Genomic DNA, 19,982 nt, shown 5'->3' with positions numbered 1-19,982 from the left:
CCAACCCTTATATATATCTTTCATTGATTACGAGAAAGCGTTTGATTCTGTCGGAACCTCAGCAGTCATTGAGGTATTACGGAATCAGGGTGTAGACGAGCCATGTGTAAATATACTGAACGATATCTATAGCAGCTCCACAGCCACCGTAGTCCTCCATAAAGAAAGCAACAAAATCCCAATAAATAAAGGCGTCAGGCAAGGAGATACGATCTCTCCAATGCTATTCACAGCGTGTATACAGGCGGTATTCAGAGACCTGAATTGGAAAGTATTGGACATAAAAGTTAATGGAGAATACCTTAGTAACTTGCGATTCGCTGATGATATTGCCTTGCTTAGTAACTCAGGAGACCAATTGCAATGCATGCTCACTGACCTGGAGAGGCAAAGCAGAAGGGTGGGTCTAAAAAATTAATCTACAGAAAAGTAAAGTAATCTTTAACAGTCTCGGAAGAGAACAGCAGTTTACGATAGGTAGCGAGGCACTGGAAGTGGTAAGAGAATACGTCTGCTTAGGACAGGTACTGCCTGCGGATTCGGATCATGAGACGGAAATAATCAGAAGAATAAGAATGGGCTGGGGTGCGTTTGGCAGGCATTCTCAGATCATGAACAACAGGTTGCCATTATCCCTCAAGAGAAAAGTGTATAACAGCTGTGTCTTACCAGCACTCGCGTACGAGGCATAAACCTGGAGGCTTACGAAAAGGGTTCTGCTTAAATTGAGGACGACGCAACGAGCTACGGAAAGAAGAATGATAGGTGTAACGTTAAGGGATAACAAAAGAGCAGGTTGGGTGAGGGAACAAACGCGAGTTAATGATATATTAGTTGAAATCAAGAAAAATAAATGGGGGCATGGGCAGGACATGTAATGAGGAGGGAAGATAACCGATGGTCACTAAGGGTTACGGACTTTATTCCAAGGGAAGGGAGGCGTAGCAGGGGGCGGCAGAAAGTTAGGTGGACGGATGACATTAAGAAGTTAGCAGGGACAACATGGCCACAATTAGTACATGACCGGGGTAGTTGGAGAAGTATGGGAGAGGCCTTTGCCCTGCAGTGGGCGTAACCAGGCTGATTATGCTGATGATGATGAATACTGCTTCGCCTTTCTGGCGAAACTGCAGCCTCTCTCTCTCTCTTTTGTGAGTCCGCGTATATTCGCTGCTGCGCATGAGTGCTGTTGATTCTGATTTCGTGGGAATCCGGCTTTACCTCACTTTGCTTATTGAGTGAATTATACGGGGTGCCCCAACTATCACGTACCAAGACTTAAAGAAAGACCAGTTGGGTTACTCTAGAAAAACCTGGTGCATATATGTTATTTCAAGTGCAATGAAGTAGCAGTCAGTAATTTTTTCGTTACTGAGATTTAATTCGTTAATTGCAATAAATTATATAACTCGATAAGTACTGTCCTAATTATTTAGGTGTCAATGAGGAGTTTGTAGGCTCCCGCAAATGACACCTTACTACGGTGTTTTCGGCAACGTACTAATTGGGTACAATTTCTTTCCGACTGGCAAAGAAACATTAAGAAATATGAAAAATACCACCTGACTGCGCTCCCACCCACATCCATTAAGAAGCGCCCTAAAATACGCTGATTTAAAGGAACTGCATTGCCTGTGGCAAACCCGAAGACACAGCGCATCACCTTGATAATGGTATACGGAAGGAGAACCAACAGCAGGTTTTGCGGCTTCGCAGCTTTTCCTTCCTCTCATTTACCATCCGTCTCTCAAGGCCGACTGATACTATTGATAACGAAAGCCCTTGATAACGCGGCCGAAGCCCCGCTCTAACCACGCACGAAACGCGAAAAGCATTGGAATAGGCTCTTCTCGCGCCGCATCGAAAAAGTGCGCGCACAGCTATATTTCGTGCCAGAAATTGCTTCACGGTTTTATTTAGAGTGTATACGTGCTGCAAAAACATGTTCGTGGCAAAAAATAAAAGCGATATGAACAGAACGGGAAACGACTCACGTGTAGAAAAAAAGGGAAAACCGATGCGTTGAAGAAAGTAAGTGTACCACTTCTAAATGAGCCGAATTGGCAATTGAGACGCCTGCACAAAAAAAGAAGAAAATAATACGCACGCAGACTGTTCTCTGCGATTTATCTGAATGATGCCTAAGCATTTCGTAATAGTGACGTGGTGTTTCGTGGCGGCATGTTGGTGTCTTTCGTATAACTGCGAGAACGGCCGCGAAAGAACCGTGAAACGGAGAAGCGTGGTAGCAACACCAAAATGTCAAGTAAGACCTGCACGAGACGGCATAGAAGATTCGATAGAAGCAATGTAGAAGCGGATGCGGACGTGGGTGAAAGGACCAGGTAAATGTAGCAAATGAAGAAAATATAGGCAACATTTATTAGGTGCACTGAACCATTATGAACCGTGATCAAGCGTTCTCCGGCAGAGCCTACGTGTGGCGCGGCGGTGCGGCCCGTGTCTGCGGAAGCGGCCGAGGGCGGCACGTGCTGCGAGCTCCGTGGGCGCTGTGTTCTCGCCGCTTCGTTGGCGTTCAAGCGAGAAGCAGCACGCAGGTGAGTTCGCTCGCTGCTGCGGGCGCTGTGTTGAAAGCGATCAGGGCACAGGCGGAGGGATGGTTTTTCCGCTGGGTAAGGATAGAAACGCTTACGCATTTAAAACCATCAGCTTTCAGTGTGCTCTTATTACCTATGAATTCATAAGCGGCTTTCGACACCAGCTGTTGCCTAGAGGACATGTTCGAATAGGGCGCCTTCTGCAGCTACGCAGCACTGATTCCGCTTTATCACATCTTCTGTGGCTTTCTTGGTGACCAACGCTGGAATTTTACGGCGGACATCCGTTATCCTTGTCTTGAACTCATCTGCCATCCGTCTCGATCATGTAAATAATATCTTCCACATAACCCCAAAGAAAGAAATCGCGTCGAGAGAGGTTAGGTGACCTAGCCGGCAAATTTAAAGGGCCGTGTTTTCCAATATATCGCACATGAAAAGTAGCATTGAGCCAATTACATGCTCGGCTGCTGCTGCGTGCTGGCGCCCCGTCTTGCTGATACCAAAGAAGTTGAAGACGTGACAGCGGGACTTCGCCTGGAAACTAATCCACTACTCGTTCAAGGATTTCGTCCACGTAACGCTGTTCAGTCAATGTGTGACTGAAGAAGATGGGACCGGTTATAGCACCGGCGTAAATTCCGAACCACACATTGAACGACCACTGGTACTGGTGCCGAGTGTGGATTGGAGTAACTCCAATAGTGTGTACTGTGCTAACTTATCGGGCCGTTTCTGCAAACATTGGCGTCATCTGTGCACATGTTGTTCCTCAAAAAGCCAGGTGACTCACTAGCTTTTGCGAGAACCGAATTCCAGAAATCTAGACGATTATGCAGGCCCCTATCTTCCAAGCATTGGTGCAGCGTAAGGTAGTATGGGTCATTTAGAATCCTCCAAACTGATGGCTTGAAATTGGTACCTGGGCGGCCACGTCCCGCGCGCAAGCGTCAGGGCTTGTGGCCATAAATGGTAAAGCATCCGTGCGTAGGCACGGTTGGCTCAGGTTTTCATCATTTCTGGTGAGGCGTCTGGTCGACCAGCACACTTCCATGAATGATGTGTGCCTCTTGTTGCCTTTGCAGACAAGCACCATGTTTTCCTTCTGCTCATTAGAGAACGACATGGCGACTGGGACGACACATAACGCACATTTAAACATTTTCACTCACATTGTCAATTCGCTTCTGTGGTGACCGGTCTTCTGTGGTGTGGAGTCGGAAGAAAGACCATCCGTGCACTTCATCTACGCTAAGGACAACAACTATCACAACTTGTTTCCAAACACGACGTGTTACTTCGGCCGGGGCGCGTCAGATAAGGAACTAACTTCATCACGATACTTTTATTTATTTCCTTATTTCGTTCTGGCCAACCCAGAGGAACTCGTTCTAGGGCCCTGCTTTATGGTGCGCCCTTTCATATTTCGCAAGGTTTATTTATCGGTCGGAAAAAATTAGTTCGCAGTTCGTATGTCGCTCAAAATACCGCAAGTAGAGGTCTCTTGGCTGTGTCTACAAATACCGCATTGACACTTTGATAATTAGCATAGTACGTCTCGAGCTAGATAAAGTACGAGTACCTAACTACATCTCGGTCATGAAAAAATTACTGGCAGCTACTTCACTGTACCGGAAACAATATGCACTAGGTTTTCTTGGAGTAATGCGACTGCTGTTCTTTTGTAAATCTGGGTGCACGATACTTAACTGGGACACCCTGTATAGATTTATGACCTCTGCGTGCAAGTGACGATGTTTCCATCCCTAATAAATGTTGTAAATTATTAGAACTGTTCTGGTTTCATGAGTCATTTACATTGCTTACCGAAAATAGAAGCAATGGTGAGGCACATATCATTCGCGTGCATTTCGCACGCCGCTGATAAAAGAATCTGCTGGTCGGGTCACGGACGTCTGCATTTTTTTTATGGTCGAAAAAGCACGTAAGGCAATTTGAAGCGAGGTGAGCGACCAGCAACATATTCTTTCTCTCGGCATAGGCTATCCATACCTGTAGAAGTAAATTTTAATTGGCTACCTGTATATTTCAAACTTTGTTTAAACATTCAACAAACTTTTCCTGTGTGTATATTTAAACATATTGTGTACGTGCTTGGTGTATACAATGGAAAATTAAAACAATGCAGAAGTGAGAAAATAAGTATGAGGCAGCCGCCGCTAGTGCTTCTAATGAGCTTGTCCTCCTTGTCAGGATTTGCAGAAGTAAAGCGAAAGTACGAATTAAAAGCCGTCCACGTCCGCGCCAACAATGATGCAGGAAACTATTAGCAACAACAAAATTTCAAGTGAAAGGGTCGAGGTAAGTCAAAAGAGACCTCAAATGACGTGGGCGATGAAACTGTGGTAATGACATTGTAGGTGTGTGTCTGCGGGGGGGGGGGGGGCACACTGCTCTTTCCGGACAACTCCGGAGCGGGTTCGAGCCCCGGAATCTCCCGTGATCACCGCTTATGCAATATACAATACGGCAAGCGAAACGGGAGACTAACTGCACAACGTCGTTTCAAAGCATTTCCGAAAGACCTCTCGCGCAGGCGGCGAACAGCCAGATAGGGCGGCGCGAGAGAGAAGGGGCCGGGATGCGCCGCGCGTCCGCCAGCCGGAGCCGCGGTCTGTGCCCGCCGAACGGGCGGCGGCAGAGCAGCTCTGGCGAGCAGCGTGCCTGCAGCTCGTGGCGCACCCTCTCCCGCGACGCGGCACCCCGACGCGGAGTTCGGTCGAGCGGCCTGCAGCTACGAGAAAGTATGTCCGCCGCCAGCCCGGCCCCCGAAGAGACGACGCAGGTGCGAACCCTTCTTTACTTGGAGAACAGACCAGGAGCCCCTGGCGCCTCCTTGTCTGTTTGCGCGCGGCCACTCGTTTGGTCCAAGCTCTTGTATTCTCTACGAACGTCGCCCTAAGCAACACAAGCGTGCGGGCTCGCTATTGATACACGCTGCACTTGACTGCTCAGTGTTGCGAGGATGCGGGGCAAGCTCTCGCTTACCACAGCATTGGACACGCTGCAGGCGGGAATGGCGAACGGACGCCCCGACGCCCTTCCCGCCGGCTCCATTCGGCGCGGCCATTTTTTTTCTCTTGGTTTCTCTGACTGGTCCCGTTTCAGCGCATCCAACGACGCCAAAATTTAAGGCGACACCGTTGCTTCGTCAGAATTAGCTTGCTCCGTACTTGCAGCACAGAGACAGTCTCCCAGACTGCCACGATGCGTTCTATTTTTTCGCATGTTTTTGTCTTGTCATTAATAGCATTTGTAAACACGAATCGATGATGCAACGTTATTCGGGCGACCACGGATGCTCGCCTATTGTGCAACAAGAACTGCGTTTTTCTTCCCTTGTTGAGCACCCCCGAGAGGGGGCTCATATGAACCAAGTAGCCCGCTTTGAAATGAGAGCTCCTCTGAGAAAGCCTCTGCTCCCGCGTTGTTGTTGTTATGCACTTGCCTGCTCTCGCTTGTCTTTTTTTCCTCCTCTTTGGATACTTTTCGCTCACCTTCTGACAACAGATTGTCTACTTTTCCTAGGAATTTGTTCGTGTAGAGATTGCCAAATGTATATTCTATAAATATTCGTTTTAACCTTCAGCCTCATTTTTGATGAGGACTAAGAATTCTTGCGCACATCATACTTTCTAGGCGCTCTGTGCTTCTTTGTATTGTAGGGAAATCTATCCAGTAGTAAAGAATGCACAAATATTGGCTCCAGGAAGCGCCATAAGCTATATTCTTTCTGGACTAAGCTTATGTGAGAATTCACAGTTACGAGATAATCGATAAAATATCGCGCATAGAACCCGTACACAGCGCACACTAAGAATGCACACAATGACATCTCGCACAACTTTGTCCACTTTAGACGATGGTGCAATTTGCGCATTCGAGATTTTTGCCTTTTTTGCACGAGAAGTTGCTAGCATTGGACTTCATTTTAGTATTTGCTATTTTCTTTGCAGCCTAAGGAAACATTCATCTTCCGAATATTAGTATATACCATTCATTTATTGCTCATATTTAATTCCTTTCTATTCAGTGGTTGCCCAAGGTAATTATTTCTGCAGTTTACGTGTATACGAATGGGGAAGTTGCAGTCGGTCCTCAACCAGAGCTTCCTTTTAAAGCTTAGTTGTGATAAATGAAATTGGGTTCTATGCTATGCGACACGAGCTCATACTGTAGTCCTTCCCTTTATACATTCCCGTGCATTAAACAAACAACACTCGTTTAGCATGTAATCCGAGCAATACTTCGACCGTAACACTCGCTATGAGTAAAGAGTAATATTGTTAAAGGGTTAAATTAAAATAGTCATTGGCGCATAATGGAATAGTTTTGTCGAATGTGTGGAAAGAAGTTTTCGGTTTTTGTAAATTGCGCTTGAGACCTGCTGCCACATGAAAGGTAACAGGCGAGCCTTATCGGGCTTGCCCACCTATTGGGCACAGTGTAATGGGCTCCGTCGTTGTTTCGCTTGTTATTCAAGCTAGTGTACGGCTTTGCTGTCTGTCTTCTTCCTTGGACTACGTTCTGAGATGCGCCAGGTCATGGAATAAACTCGCGCGAACCGCCACTCCGGAAAAATCTTGTTTCGCAATACCGAGAAGTAAAATATTATCACGGCAGTTGTGCCCAAATTGGTGAAAGCTCCAACTACGGGAAGCCGCCACTTGGGGCCTATTTTACCTGGTACCTAGAAGGGGACGCTTTTTAAAGGGTGCGTTGTGCGCGCTTTCTATAATCGCGTTCGTCCTATTCTGTTTCTGATGTATAAGTGACCCACGCGACATGTTTAGTATGTCTGAGTTGTTCTAACTTGTACTAGAAGTTGACGAATCAGTGCCACTGGCTTTGCAACGTAACGCAAGAAGGCAACAGTAAAGACGCCACGTGATCGAATTCTAAGCAACGGTCCGTTCAAGGAACTGCTATAGCAGCGTAACCAAATAAGTGAATTTCATTACAACAAATTTCAGCATATGGTGTCTTGCGGTTGTACTAAAATTGTAGCCCGCCCTATGCCTCAAGGCAGTTCTTGTGCACACATCGTATTTTCGCTCAGCGAAGCGTGTTATTTATGTGGTGACCATTGTTATCAGCCTTCTTGGTGGCGTCAGCTGTGAAATGGTGCACAAAGCAGGCGCCTCGGTGGCAGAGCACATGCAGCGGAGACGCCCATTCACGTTCCTCATTGGTCCTGGCCTCGGCGAATCGCCGCAATACTCGGCTGCTGCTCGTGAGTGGCATTCACTGTAAACGCCGACCTAGTCTGGACCTTAAGACGTCATGGGTTTGAGAAGGGAATTTGTAAGTTACAGTATACAAGTATATTCAAATTGTTCTCGAAAATTGTTGCGAATAATTTTATTGAAGTGAGTTTTGTCTCTTTCCTCCTGCTGCAATTGAAAGATAATTTTGAGATGGACCCAATACTATCCTCGGCTATTGGTCCAGTGCTGGTGCGTGTAAAATGTTGTACCTGATGCTCATTTAAAAAACAAGTGCTCAGGTTCCAAAACTACCAGGCGCTATCGTCTTGCTTCCTCTTTTTTGACTTAACGTGCGCCTTGTAATGATTACGCTGCTTGCGACACCTGGCCTTAATTTTATATTATGTGGGGTCGCTTTCCAAAATCATTTTCACATTAAGATTAGAAGTGACCATATACGCGGCATGTAATGCCGGTGGGACACAGACAATTTTCATCGCGGTCGAGCCTGATGGGTATAAAATACTTTTTTTATCGCGATTGCCCCCTATCCGCGAGCTAGCGCCTAGTGGATAATCCTGTAATAGTACGAGTTTGATCAAGCTTGATCCCGACCAGACTCTGTCAAGATCGAAATTGCCTGTCTGCTTGTTTGTCAGAAGCGCCTTTTCTGCGACTGCACCACAAAACTCGCTGCAAAATCAATCGACAACCGCATCATGCTCGTCGCTTCTGCCGACTTCTGCCCGGCCTGGCAATCACCAATATCCGTGAATGAATGAAGACTCGGTGCACACCCGGTCATTCCGACTTCTCAGTGTAAACGCGGCCAGCAACGCGTGTCAGTCTGCACTCTACACTCTAAAACAAGATTACGCCCTTTGGGTCGTACCTTTCCACACAACAATAAACGTCATCTGTCTTGTCCGCATTTCCTTTCTTTAACGCTGCGAGCCCGCTGCTTCTCAGTAACGAACGGCATACGCATTATAAGCATGACATAGCATTCCCGACAGGAAAGTAGTGGGTGCGGCGTTTTCAAGAAAGGAAACGCAAGCAAGGCAGATGACGATTATTGTTGTGTGGCACATATACAACCCAAAGGGTGCACCTTTGTCTGAGAGTGTATCATTGTCGATACGGTCTTCGGTGACGTCGATGCACATTGTTTTGCAAACAAACCGATATGACTGTTACGAGTGTGTAACGCGAATTTTTCAAGCGTTATCTACGGTACAAGGTCTGCACTTTCCCTCCCGATCTCGAGAGATCTGTGAAGGTGTTCAAATCTAGCAACTGATGACAATAGTGTAACGACGACGGTATGACAACGATTGCGTGACGACCCTGTACAAAGATGGGGCAATGATAATTCTGAAATGACGATGCTATAACGACTGTATGACTTGACCACCTCTTGCTGCGTCGTCGTCTTATAACATTTATTTTTTATTTGTACATATACTGCAATCCTAGGAAGGGTTATCGCAGGAGTGTGCTAAAAACACGCATTGCAAAATACGCATTCAAAAACCTAATGAAAATGCCAGCAGCCTGTCAATAGCAGCTTCAAATTGCTTCGGTGTGGAAGACTCCACATCACCAGGTAGCCTGTTCCAACATTCGATACCATGAGGGAGGAGGCTATGCTTAAATCTGTCGGTTTTAGCATAAATCGGTGCAATATTGAGATAGTGACAAGTTCTAGTGGAAGAAAGATACGAAAGCTTGACATATTGTAATGGCGAGCAGCGCTGAGTATTGTAAAAAAATGTACGACATCCAACCTGCACAGGTGCATGAAGGGTAGTGCGATTCAAGGGAGACAGGTTTCAAATCACGATCGCCACGCTGGCAAGTAAAAGGAGTGGCTTTCTTCTGAGCCCATTCTCACTTCAAGATTTTAAATAGGGATTCCACATTACCGAGCCATATTCTAGGATAGCGCGCACTAGGGTCTTATAACTGGCGGCCTTAGGAGCTGAATGAAGCATGCCTTGCAAATCAGCGAGACGAAAAAGTGCTTTAGTACAGGTGAAATGAATATTTATAGACCATGACTAATTGTGCGTAAATAGAACATCCAGGTACTTCAGATACTTTTTGCTGCGAAGAACCATTATATGAGTAAGTGAAAGATGAATGTGAAATACGTGTTGAAAAAGACAGAACTGTTTTATTGAAATTATTGCCCATTTGCGAAGCATCGCACGAAGAATAAAAACGTTCACCGGAGGTACTAAAAGAAAGGTGATCCTCATTGCAGGTAATGGCCTGAATAATGACGCAGTCGTCAACGTATAGTAGAAGTTTTGCTGAAGCATGTTTGGGTAAATTATTCATATACAGCAAGAAAAGAAGTGTGCCCAATGCCGAACCTTGCGAAACTCCAGACGTAGCATCGGCGATAGGTGATTTCCCAGGACTGAAACAGACATATTTTGAACCATGAGTAGAAAGCGGTATATCCAATTCCGAATTGTCGGGTTATTTAAATGCGATCCACTGCATTAAATGATTTTGTGTGAAAAGCCATTTTAAAAGCCTTTCAAAAGTGCAGTAATATACGTGGCGACAATTTGAAAACTTAAATGAGAGATTCGCAGGCGTCATGACTTGAGTGATAGTATTCAGTACTATACGAAAACCATGTTAACAGGCAGATGAAATGTTGTTAGCTACAAAGGAGTCAATAATATGTTTATAGATTGCGTGCTCTAGACGCCGGCTACAGGCTAAAGAAATTTGCCTGTAGAAAAGAGGCTAAAGAAATTTGCCAGTAGCTGGAAAGATCGTGTTTACTCGAACACTTATTCAATGAAATGACTTTCGCTACTTTACAGGTTCAAGAAGCAGATAAAGTTAGTAAAGTATTTCTCAAAGATCATTGGGTGGAGCCTGCTAGACCAAAACGCATTCCAAACACGAATGGAATTGGCAAGTTCATCAGAACCACAGCACTTTTTAGAATCTAAGCTAAGAACCAAATTTAAGACGCCTTGCGGTGATATATTAATTTCAATAATGCAACACTTCAACGTACTGTAAAAAATGAGGAATGTGGGAAGTTCTCTGCCGAAAATGCTGAATGAAAGTGATTGTTGAAAGTCGTAGAAATTATGCTCGAATCGTTAGTGCATGTATAATCTATGGAACCGTATTAGATTAAGTTTGGGCAAGTGGAATCAGGCCGCAAGATTTCTCAGGATCTGATGCTATTATATTTAACAAATTAATGGTGTAGGAAAACTTCTTTGTCGCATTAGTTTTCAGTTGAATTTGTGGTCTGGAACTGAGCAGTTGCGTCAGGATTACCGGTGTGCCTACGACGCCGTAAGCTCGCAAGGGGTATGCAGAAACACGTTTAAAAAAATACAAAAGTTCGACAGTGGTCTATGGGAGCAGTACATTACACAAATAATTACATTGCATTTAGGAAAGGTAGCTTGGGACCATACAGACATTATATCATTAGGGCCGTGGAGCAAAGAGAAGTTAATTATAACAACACCGCCACCTCTTCCATGTTTCCTGTCGCAAGGGACATTCAAAAAGCCAGGTGGCGCAATATCAGCATCCTATATTGACACGTGTACGTGTTGATCTTTTTCGAGAAAGCGCTTTCCACCGTCTAACAAATGTTCTCGCGCAGCACGAGATGCGCCCGCATGTGTCGGAAGTTTCTCGAGTGATATCGATGGTTCTGTCGTCACTGAAGCTTGTGTAATCTAATTGCATGTGCGGCGCGAATTGTGTAGAACTTTCGGGAAGACACACGGGAACCACCTATTACTCTGGAAACTTTGATGACTCGTGTATAAAAAACCGACGCGCTTGACCGACAGATCAGACTTTCTACGATCGCCCACTGTGTTCGCCGGTATCGTTGCACTTTAAGAGTAGCTTGCTGTTGTGGGCAGAGGTTCGCCCAATAAAAGTTAGTTTTGTCATTCACAATATTGCTACTGTGTTCTTTGCCGTCACTTCCACGTGAGATTTGGTGTAGGTGTGGGGTAGTGACGAAATGACGAACTCTACCACTGACGATGACGCTTCAAGATCCATGTCGACGAAGCCTGGACACCAAGAATACGCCGACGAAAAAGGACCGGACGAAGCCACGTACCAGCCACAGGTCAACGCGACGCAGCTGTGGCCCGATGCCAAGATCTAACCGCATCGGAAGACAAATAACCACCTACCTCGACGTGCTTCCCGACGGCCCCGAAGTTACCGCGCTTGCAGACACTGGAGCCGACTGCTCGATCATCAATGGCTTATTCGCCTCCAAGCTGAAGAAAGACTGCATGGCATGGCCCTCAAAGCTGGAGGACACCTAATAACACCGACTGGAATCTGCACGGCAAGAATAACCGTTCATGACCGGACCTACCCTGCCACCTTCGCTAAGCGCCCCTGCCCTGACCCAGTGAGCAGCATTGGCTGCTCCATGCAGTTACCACCACTCCAAGTTCACACCCGCGTTCCGCATTCGAGAACGTTTTAGTGTGTCCACCATCTCCCGAGGACTATTGCTGAACAACCTCCGACGTATAATTGGCGCTACTGGGGCAACCTTAATTGTCGCATTCAACAAGCCACAAGGATCATTGCTATAAATGTCTACGACGAAGCCCGCTTTGGGTCCCTGACCACATCGGGGGATCGTGCAAATATACCGCACCCTTGGCCAAATGTTGGCTTATATACCACGATGACACGGACTCGAGGACGTACACTCGGCAAACCCTTGAATGCTACGCAACTTTTGAGGAGCAAGAAGCCCGCGCCAGGGGTAAAAAAAGTGCCTGTCTATAGTTGCTTTCGGCAGCCCTAAACTGCCGAGACTGTAGTCGATTATTACGCCGGGTGCATGAATACGCATACCGGCGACAATAACGTGGAAACACTGCCTAGGGGCCGAAATTCGTGCCACCTCTGCCCGCTGCTCAGCGTCCTTTCGATTCTTCACTGGTGCAACATCCAGGAACCTTACTCTCCGGATTCCAAGGACTAGCAGTGCTCGGTCCTCGCTCGTGTCTGTAACAAACAGCTCTCCCAGCGCCCTCGAAAGCGCCACAATTGGGACAACGCAAGGACCACGCTCGCCCCAGCCAAGTCATCAGGGCAATCGATACGGACAGCAGTTCTTGAGTTGAAATAACACACAGTTGCTTTTTGCCTTGTAGAAGCTTCATTCACTTGCTTTCTTCGCGTATGTTCAAGCGGCTATAACGCGAAGTGCACAGTCGAAACTAGGCTGTAGAGAACCACGTGAACATAATAAATAGCGCCTGAATTATGTCTTTTGCAAACTCTCCCACGCAGCATTTTATAAAGCAAGAAGGCACGCATCTCTCAATCACGTAAAGATGAAGCTCTTTCGACCACCAAAAATGCATTCACCGTGTTTTGACCGCCACGGGGGTCCTTCATTCTCCAATAAGCGGATGCTTTAGAGTACATTTGTTTTTGTATAACTTAAGCATTGCGTCCCACTACGCTGTCAAAAATTCTTGTGCAGTTGCAAAGCGAGTGTTTTGAACTCGGGTATTGCGGGCGAAACAATTTTTTGTAGTGGAAAGACTGCGCAGGATGAAAGTAACTTGCAAAAAAAATTTGCCTGCGGCTTAGCTCAGCAACCGTGGACATACAAAGCGAAAGCTTGGTTTAGCCTGGTTAGTCTTGGTTTCACTTGGTTCACCTTTGATTTAGCTATTATTATGCGTAGGTATACAATCATCCTTAAAGCGAGGCATGACGGCTGTGTCTAGGTCGGTGGCTGGACATGACTTTGATTAGGCTTCGGTAGACAGGCATCGTTCGACTGTGCGACTACTCTTGTGCCACTGGGAAAGCGCAAGTGCTAGACTTGCAAAGAGACACCTCGAAGACACCGCGAACATGCGCAGCGTTGAAGCACAAACGGACAGGGTGCGAACGCGGTCGCTAAATGGATCTCGACGGTGCGGTGCGTGTTGCATTCCTTCTCCAGTGAAGCAGCACGCTGCGCGGTATCCGCGGGGTGGTCAGACGCCGCTTGGCGACGACGGCTGAAGCCTCCCGCGTAACGCACAGAGAAGGCCGCCCGGCCATGGCCAAGCTCGCGCTGGATGGATGTTATTAGCGTCCCCTTTGGAACGGGGCGGTTGGTTGTGTCGCCAAGCTCTTGGTATTGTACCGCCTAATGTCCTACCTAATTTAAACAATAAGAAAAGTAAACATTCTGAACTCCCACACCCAAATTTTCTCATCCCCTATTGCTAACTGTGCTTTTGTACGCCTCAGTTTTTGTCGTTTCCCTACTTTTCGTCCACCAATCCTCCAATCGCCTCTTCTAATGCCTATTGCGGACATGTTTACTTTTCCACTGCTCCCGCTGAACCCAAGGGCTTCATGGAGGCCAGTGTTGCCTAAATCGACCACTGGGTAGACGTCTTCACATTCTAATAAAATATGCACCACAGTTTCCCTAGCTTTACCGCAGCAAGCACATGCTTTTTGTTCCTTCTTATATCTCGCTTTATAGGTGCGTATTCTAAGGCATCCCGATATCGCTTCGAAAAGTAATGAGCTTCCTCTTGAATTATCATAAATTGTTTCTTTCCTGATTTCATTTTTTTCCTCTTCAGTAGTTACTCATGGCAGGTGTCCTCTCCATTGCCGCCACCCATGAGATTATTTCAGCCCCTCTGGCTTTAGACTTGACCGTCTTTGTTGCCATGTTGCCCACCCTACAGGCCACATACTCGCTGGTAGGCTTCCTAGTTCTTATCCTCCACTGTGAATCAATGTTTTTCCTGTACAGATACCTCAACACACTCCCAACCCATTTACTTTCTTCCATATTCCTCGGGCGTTCTTCATACTCAATTTTACTGCGAGCTTTCCTCACTTCAAAACTAGTTCAACCCATATCACACTGCACAGCTTCATTTGTAGTCTTCCCGTGAGCGCCCAATGCGAGGCCACCCACTCACATTTGTTTCCCATCGAGTCCTGATTGTACCCCTGATTTAAAGCAAACAACCGCATTTCCAAAAGTAAGTCCTGGAACCATTACACCTTTCCACATACCTCGGAGGACCTTGTACCTATTGTATCCCCATAGCGCTCTGTGCTTCATTATGGCTGCATTTCTCTTCCCCTTCACTGTTATTGTTTTTTCCTGTGTTTCCATATATCTATTGCCCTCGTTTATCCATATACTAAGGTATTTATATTCTGTTACGCGAGGTATTTTCTGGCCCTGTATCTCCACTGTCTGTTCGCTGTCTTCATTGAATACCACGACATCTGATTCTCTAACACTAAAGGCCCAACCATACGCGGTGAATCGTGCACGCCTGGCTACGCGCCACGCGTCTGCCAGGCCGTACGCGCCTGTCCTACGCGTCTAGAGAGGGCAGACGCGTAGGAAACGCGCGCGTCAAGGAGGTCTTGATCTTGGGCGTCATTTTGAGCGTACGCGACGGAAGTGGCAGCTTGTGCACCGACGTCACGTGGGCCCCATGTACACTTCCGGCGGTTCGGAAACGTTGTTGAAGTTGCAGAATCGTGCGGAGACGCCGGGAGTCGCTGCTGGATTCGTGTCGATAGACCACCGAGGCTATGGAGGCGATCAACAACGAAGCGCTGATCGTGTGCGTTGAGGCTCGACCTGCGCTTTGGTAGCAGGCGAAACACAAGCGCCACAAGAACAAGCACATGACGAGGTGGTCGTGGATCGTCATGCCCAACGATGCCGAACAGGTGAGTGCTCGGAATTTTATACGGGCGTCATACCGGAGCAGTTTCAATCGCGATCGAGCCCGATCGGGATCGGATTTTGTGGTCACGATTGCCTGTACTGCGCAATCTGCGTAGAACCGATAGTGATCGAGAAATTTGATCGCGCTCGATCGCGATCGAAAGCCTAGCTGTGCGGCACTGGTATAAGCTGCCTCTCTCATCAGCCCACTCGCAGATGTCGAAAACGCGTTTCATCTGTGCAGATGACGTTATCACAGCGCAGCAGAAGTGATGGAAGTCCTTGGGGAATAAATTTCGGCGCCTGGGAAGACATTTCAGAAAGAAAATAGCCGCGCCGTGCCAGACGACGTTCAGGACGATGTCACCTGGCTGTTTTTCGACCAGATGATGTTCCTGCGCTACACAATGGAGTGTAGACCGCAAGTGATCTTGAAGTTTCCATCTTAACCGGCGTGTGAAAAATGAAACACGGCATTCTAGTGCTTTCCTTTACTACGTTGACCGGAGATGCCGTATGCTTGTATTATAGCTGGAAATATGCACCGCACCTATGGGAATCGACTCAAAATTGTGCTTACACAAGTAAATCGACGCACAGTGTGCATTATATTCAGGTTTGTCTAATTGGCGATAAAATATTTGTGCGGAATCGCTGCTCCGATTATCGCATATTTCGTTAAATGTGATCTGGTAAGGGGACATACAAGCAGTACAAGGATAGCTTTGTATGTTTATTTATTTAGGTACCCACAAATCCAGTTTGGCTTTGCAGTGGGGAGCAGAGAAAGCAGAAATACAGGTACCATATAACAAGTAAAATAGCACACAGAAACCTAACAATAAAGCATAAAACAGAAGTACAGAGAATATCACATACAAATTAGCAGGACGAATAAAAAGAAAAGGGCTTGCATGATGCACACACAAAAACAAAACACAAAAGATGCAAGTAGTTTCTTTTGATTCTGTGTACTGATCCTAGAAGGCAGCATGCAAGTCAATGGCCAGTATTTAACCGAGTATTGAATGTTGCTATATTCACGTGTGTCTTGGTCACCGCAATGAACAGCTTTAATTTTGCATTTTGCTGCTTGCCAGCAGTGTGCAAATCGGTGCTTCATCACAGACCCTCAAATATTACCTAGCTTGCTTAGGGATTCATTCAGTGTCATCATGCTGTAGGAATAAATGCAACATAGTACTGACGACATTGTCAGCTGTGTAATTGATAATTATTTTTGTGTCTGCTCAGCAGTGTCCTTACCTAATTATCAGCCTGCGGTTATTCTGCAGATCCGAGGTGCTGTAGTTACTGGTTTAAGCGAAGCTTTCACAATGTTTGTGGAGAACGCTGTTCCTGCTTAGCAAAATTTCCAAGGAAAGACTAGATGATCCAGTTAAACACATTCACACTGTGCAAAAAATGATTAATGAAATTTTACAGGCCAAAACCACGACCTAGTTACATTATTATAATTGGTATTTGCATTACGTCCGGTACTGGTCACTCGTGCAAGACAGTAGCCAGTAGTCAGCTGGGATGACAATGGTTCAATGACTACATTAACATCAGTATGAGGCATTCAGTAAGAGCTATTTGGCAAGACAGTAGGAGCAGTGGTGGGAAAGTCCAGAGAAGAGGCAAAAAAAGCTTGGCTTTAAGAAACCTTCTGGAAGGGTTTGCTAGCTAAGATCAGCTTTACTGGGCCAAAACACCCTTTACAACGCAGATGGCAAGATGACAAACATTATTTTATGTAACTTCCTAAATACAAACAACAAATGCACTGACTACTACGTACACAGCTTCACACTGTGTTTAGACGTACATTCAGTTAAGAAAAACAATTTAGAATGAGATGAAGTTTACAAACAAGTGAAAGGAAAACAAAGTTACAAGCCAAGAACGTTTCGCGTAGAAAAACTAGAACAGGAGAGAGCCTTGTGCTAAAGCAAGACCTAACAATACTACTACTCTATGTTTAGAAAGTGCAAGCGTAGGTCGTTCAACATGAAATATATTAGGTGGTTTAACTGATTAAATGTAGTAGAATGCTTGCTGCTAATTATTTCAAAACTGAAACATTAAAAATATCATGCACTTTTTTGAGTAGAAGTTATCACTAGGCTTTAGGCATGCAGATCTCATAAGAACTGCTTAAATGCATCGCAAGCAAAAACAGAAAAAGATACAAAAGCTACACTTTAGCGCATGCAGAACCTGTTCATTCTGGTTGTGCAGGCAAGCCACTTTTGTCCCTACAAAACTGACTCAGAGCTTCGGTGTTCTCTAATAAAATCACACATTAAAACAAATGTGGACTGATTTGAGCCTTCATATATTTTTGCATTCAGACTGGCCATTATTTACACATTGGCAGTGTGTGCAAACCTTACTACGCTCACATGCAGGGTGTCCGCCAACCTTCCACCAGTGCCCCCATCGAGTGAGGAGGGAAGTGCTGCAGACATCTTAACAAAAAATGTGCCAGTTTTTCGATCTGGCAACACTTGAAGTGCCATCACCATCAAGTGAAGAGTCAGAAGCGCCAGCATCGACTCTGTCTTCGGTGTCGCATGAGTCTGTGGAGTCTCAGGACATTTTGGAATCTCTTTAATCACCGACGTTTACAGAAGTTCTGGTTCCTGAGGCTTCTCAGGCACACCACAGCAGGCCGCAGTCACAAGCATCGCTGGCTTCAGCAGGCAGTCGCAGGCTGGATACGTTGGGAAGCATTGCTTCCGAAGCAATGTCGAGAGTGAGGAAAAGGAAAAAGAAAGATGAGAGTCAGGTAATATTAGAGGAATTAGGCAATGTTTCAAGTGCAATCAAAAGATGCAAACCACTGGATGACCTCAAACTTTTGCCGTCTCTCTGCTCAAACACATGACAGAGGTCAGTGAGGATACGCATCTCGATATGAATATTAAATTAATGCAAGTAGTAAAGTAATTCAAAGATTAATGTTTTAATGTATACTTTTTGTATAATAAAGCCAAGAGATAACGAAACAAAAGGAAATCATTGATGAATTTAATTATTTTATATCGAAATGGAGAAATAAGGAGGAAAATGAAAGTATATGAAAAGGTAACCTCCCATTGATGGGAGACGAACCCACAACCTTTGAATTCTGCTTGCATTGCTTCACCAGTAGAGCTGCAGCAATGGCTATCACTCTGCAAACTTTCTTGAGCCTGTATGTGCATGTACTAGATCTCACGCTGGTTGCGTTACCCAGTGTTACTCGTGCAAGAGCACTCGAAGAGCCTAATCTAGTACACATGAACATTCTAAAAAATAGATGGTGGAATAGCCTCCAGCTCAATTGGTTTTGGGTTTAGCTCCCACCAGTGGCAAGTTATATTTTGTCCACTTTCATTTCCCTTCTCCTTGTGATGTCGACATTACAAATAAAACGAGTTATTTTCCTTTATGCTTTCTATACGTTTCCTTGTCTGTTGTTGACATATCAAAGCCCCTCAGCTCTTCTCTTTTGTTCATTTTACATTGTGTTGTATCCATATTTTTGTGCGGTATTATTCAAGAATTTCATAAAGTTGCTATCTGTGCGCCTGGTTGGTTGGCCATTGCTGCTGTAGAGATGTGTGAACATGTTTTAGCAACACACCTACGATAGAGAAAGAAGCACTGACTTGCAACTAAAGGTTTGTTGTTGCAAGACAAGTGTTTATCGCTTTCATCTGTCTTTGCTCATTCATACTGTCTTGCAGCAATGAACCTTTTTGAGTTCACCACCTGTGCATATGGAGTTTGTGCATGCATCTAGCGATGCCTGTACATGCCTATAAATAAAAAGAAATGTAATGAACCTTCAACCAGCCCCCTTTGAAAATTTTGGTTATATCCTGCAAGTTGTAAAGCCTGTTGGGGCGTTCTAGCAGCTCAAGTATTCTTCAAATTGTTTTATTATTATTACAAGAGGTAGCAGAAAGGGAAAAGTCTTGCCATCACATAGCCAGGAGGCAAGGTTCACTGCCAACATAGACAACCTCTACCTCTCCCACAACTATCATCCACAAGCCACATTCCTTGCATTTTTTTTGGTGTTCCATGGCTCAGTTCCAGAGTTGGTTTTGCATGTTCTGCATTGGATGTTTGGCCAAAGTCTTTGTACGTAATCAGTGACACTGAAGACGGTGCGTAAATAAGACATGTATACGTATGACCCTGCTTCTCTGGCAGGAAGCAGGGCTACCTGACGGGGGCCGTGAACAGCATGTGAGCTTTAAAAAAATTCTTAAGCCGAAAAAAAATGTAAGGAATTTCTGCGGCTGTCGCGCTGTTCTGCAGTTGTTTAATAATTTGCAGGCACGATCGCCACTATACGACTTACACACCACTGCAGAGTCTAGCCGCCTCAATCCCCACACGTCTTGCCCGAATGCCAAGTAGCTTGAATGCAAGTTGAAAAAAATTAGT

The 19,982-nt window shown here is 45.6% G+C and overlaps 2 protein-coding genes across 8 annotated transcripts in view; one reads left to right on the top strand and one right to left on the bottom strand.

Moving 5' to 3' along the window:
- The first annotated feature begins 5,206 nt into the window (after positions 1-5,206).
- The window catches only part of LOC142566053 (uncharacterized protein ZK1073.1), a 434,522-nt gene continuing 419,746 nt past the window's right edge, over positions 5,207-19,982 (top strand). For 5 of the 7 annotated variants that reach the window (XM_075676780.1, XM_075676778.1, XM_075676779.1 and 2 more), the window contains exon 1: positions 5,207-5,364. In XM_075676780.1, coding sequence (XP_075532895.1) covers positions 5,326-5,364 — 39 coding nt within the window. In that variant the 5' untranslated portion in view covers positions 5,207-5,325. The remainder of the gene's footprint in view (positions 5,365-19,982) is intronic. The other 2 variants (XM_075676782.1, XM_075676781.1) reach the window with 1 other exon arrangement.
- LOC142566054 (uncharacterized) overlaps positions 18,160-19,982 on the bottom strand; it is a 114,923-nt gene continuing 113,100 nt past the window's right edge. Inside the window, exon 3 of the mRNA XM_075676783.1 lies at positions 18,160-18,277. Within this exon, the coding sequence (XP_075532898.1) occupies positions 18,167-18,277 (111 nt within the window). The 3' untranslated portion in view covers positions 18,160-18,166. The remainder of the gene's footprint in view (positions 18,278-19,982) is intronic.

The sequence above is a fragment of the Dermacentor variabilis genome, unplaced genomic scaffold (genome assembly GCF_050947875.1).
Source record: "Dermacentor variabilis isolate Ectoservices unplaced genomic scaffold, ASM5094787v1 scaffold_12, whole genome shotgun sequence".
In the NCBI taxonomy this organism is placed as follows: Eukaryota; Metazoa; Arthropoda; class Arachnida; order Ixodida; family Ixodidae; genus Dermacentor; species Dermacentor variabilis.
The sequence above is the reverse complement of the archived record's forward strand: the minus strand, read 5'-3'. Positions and strand labels throughout refer to the sequence as shown.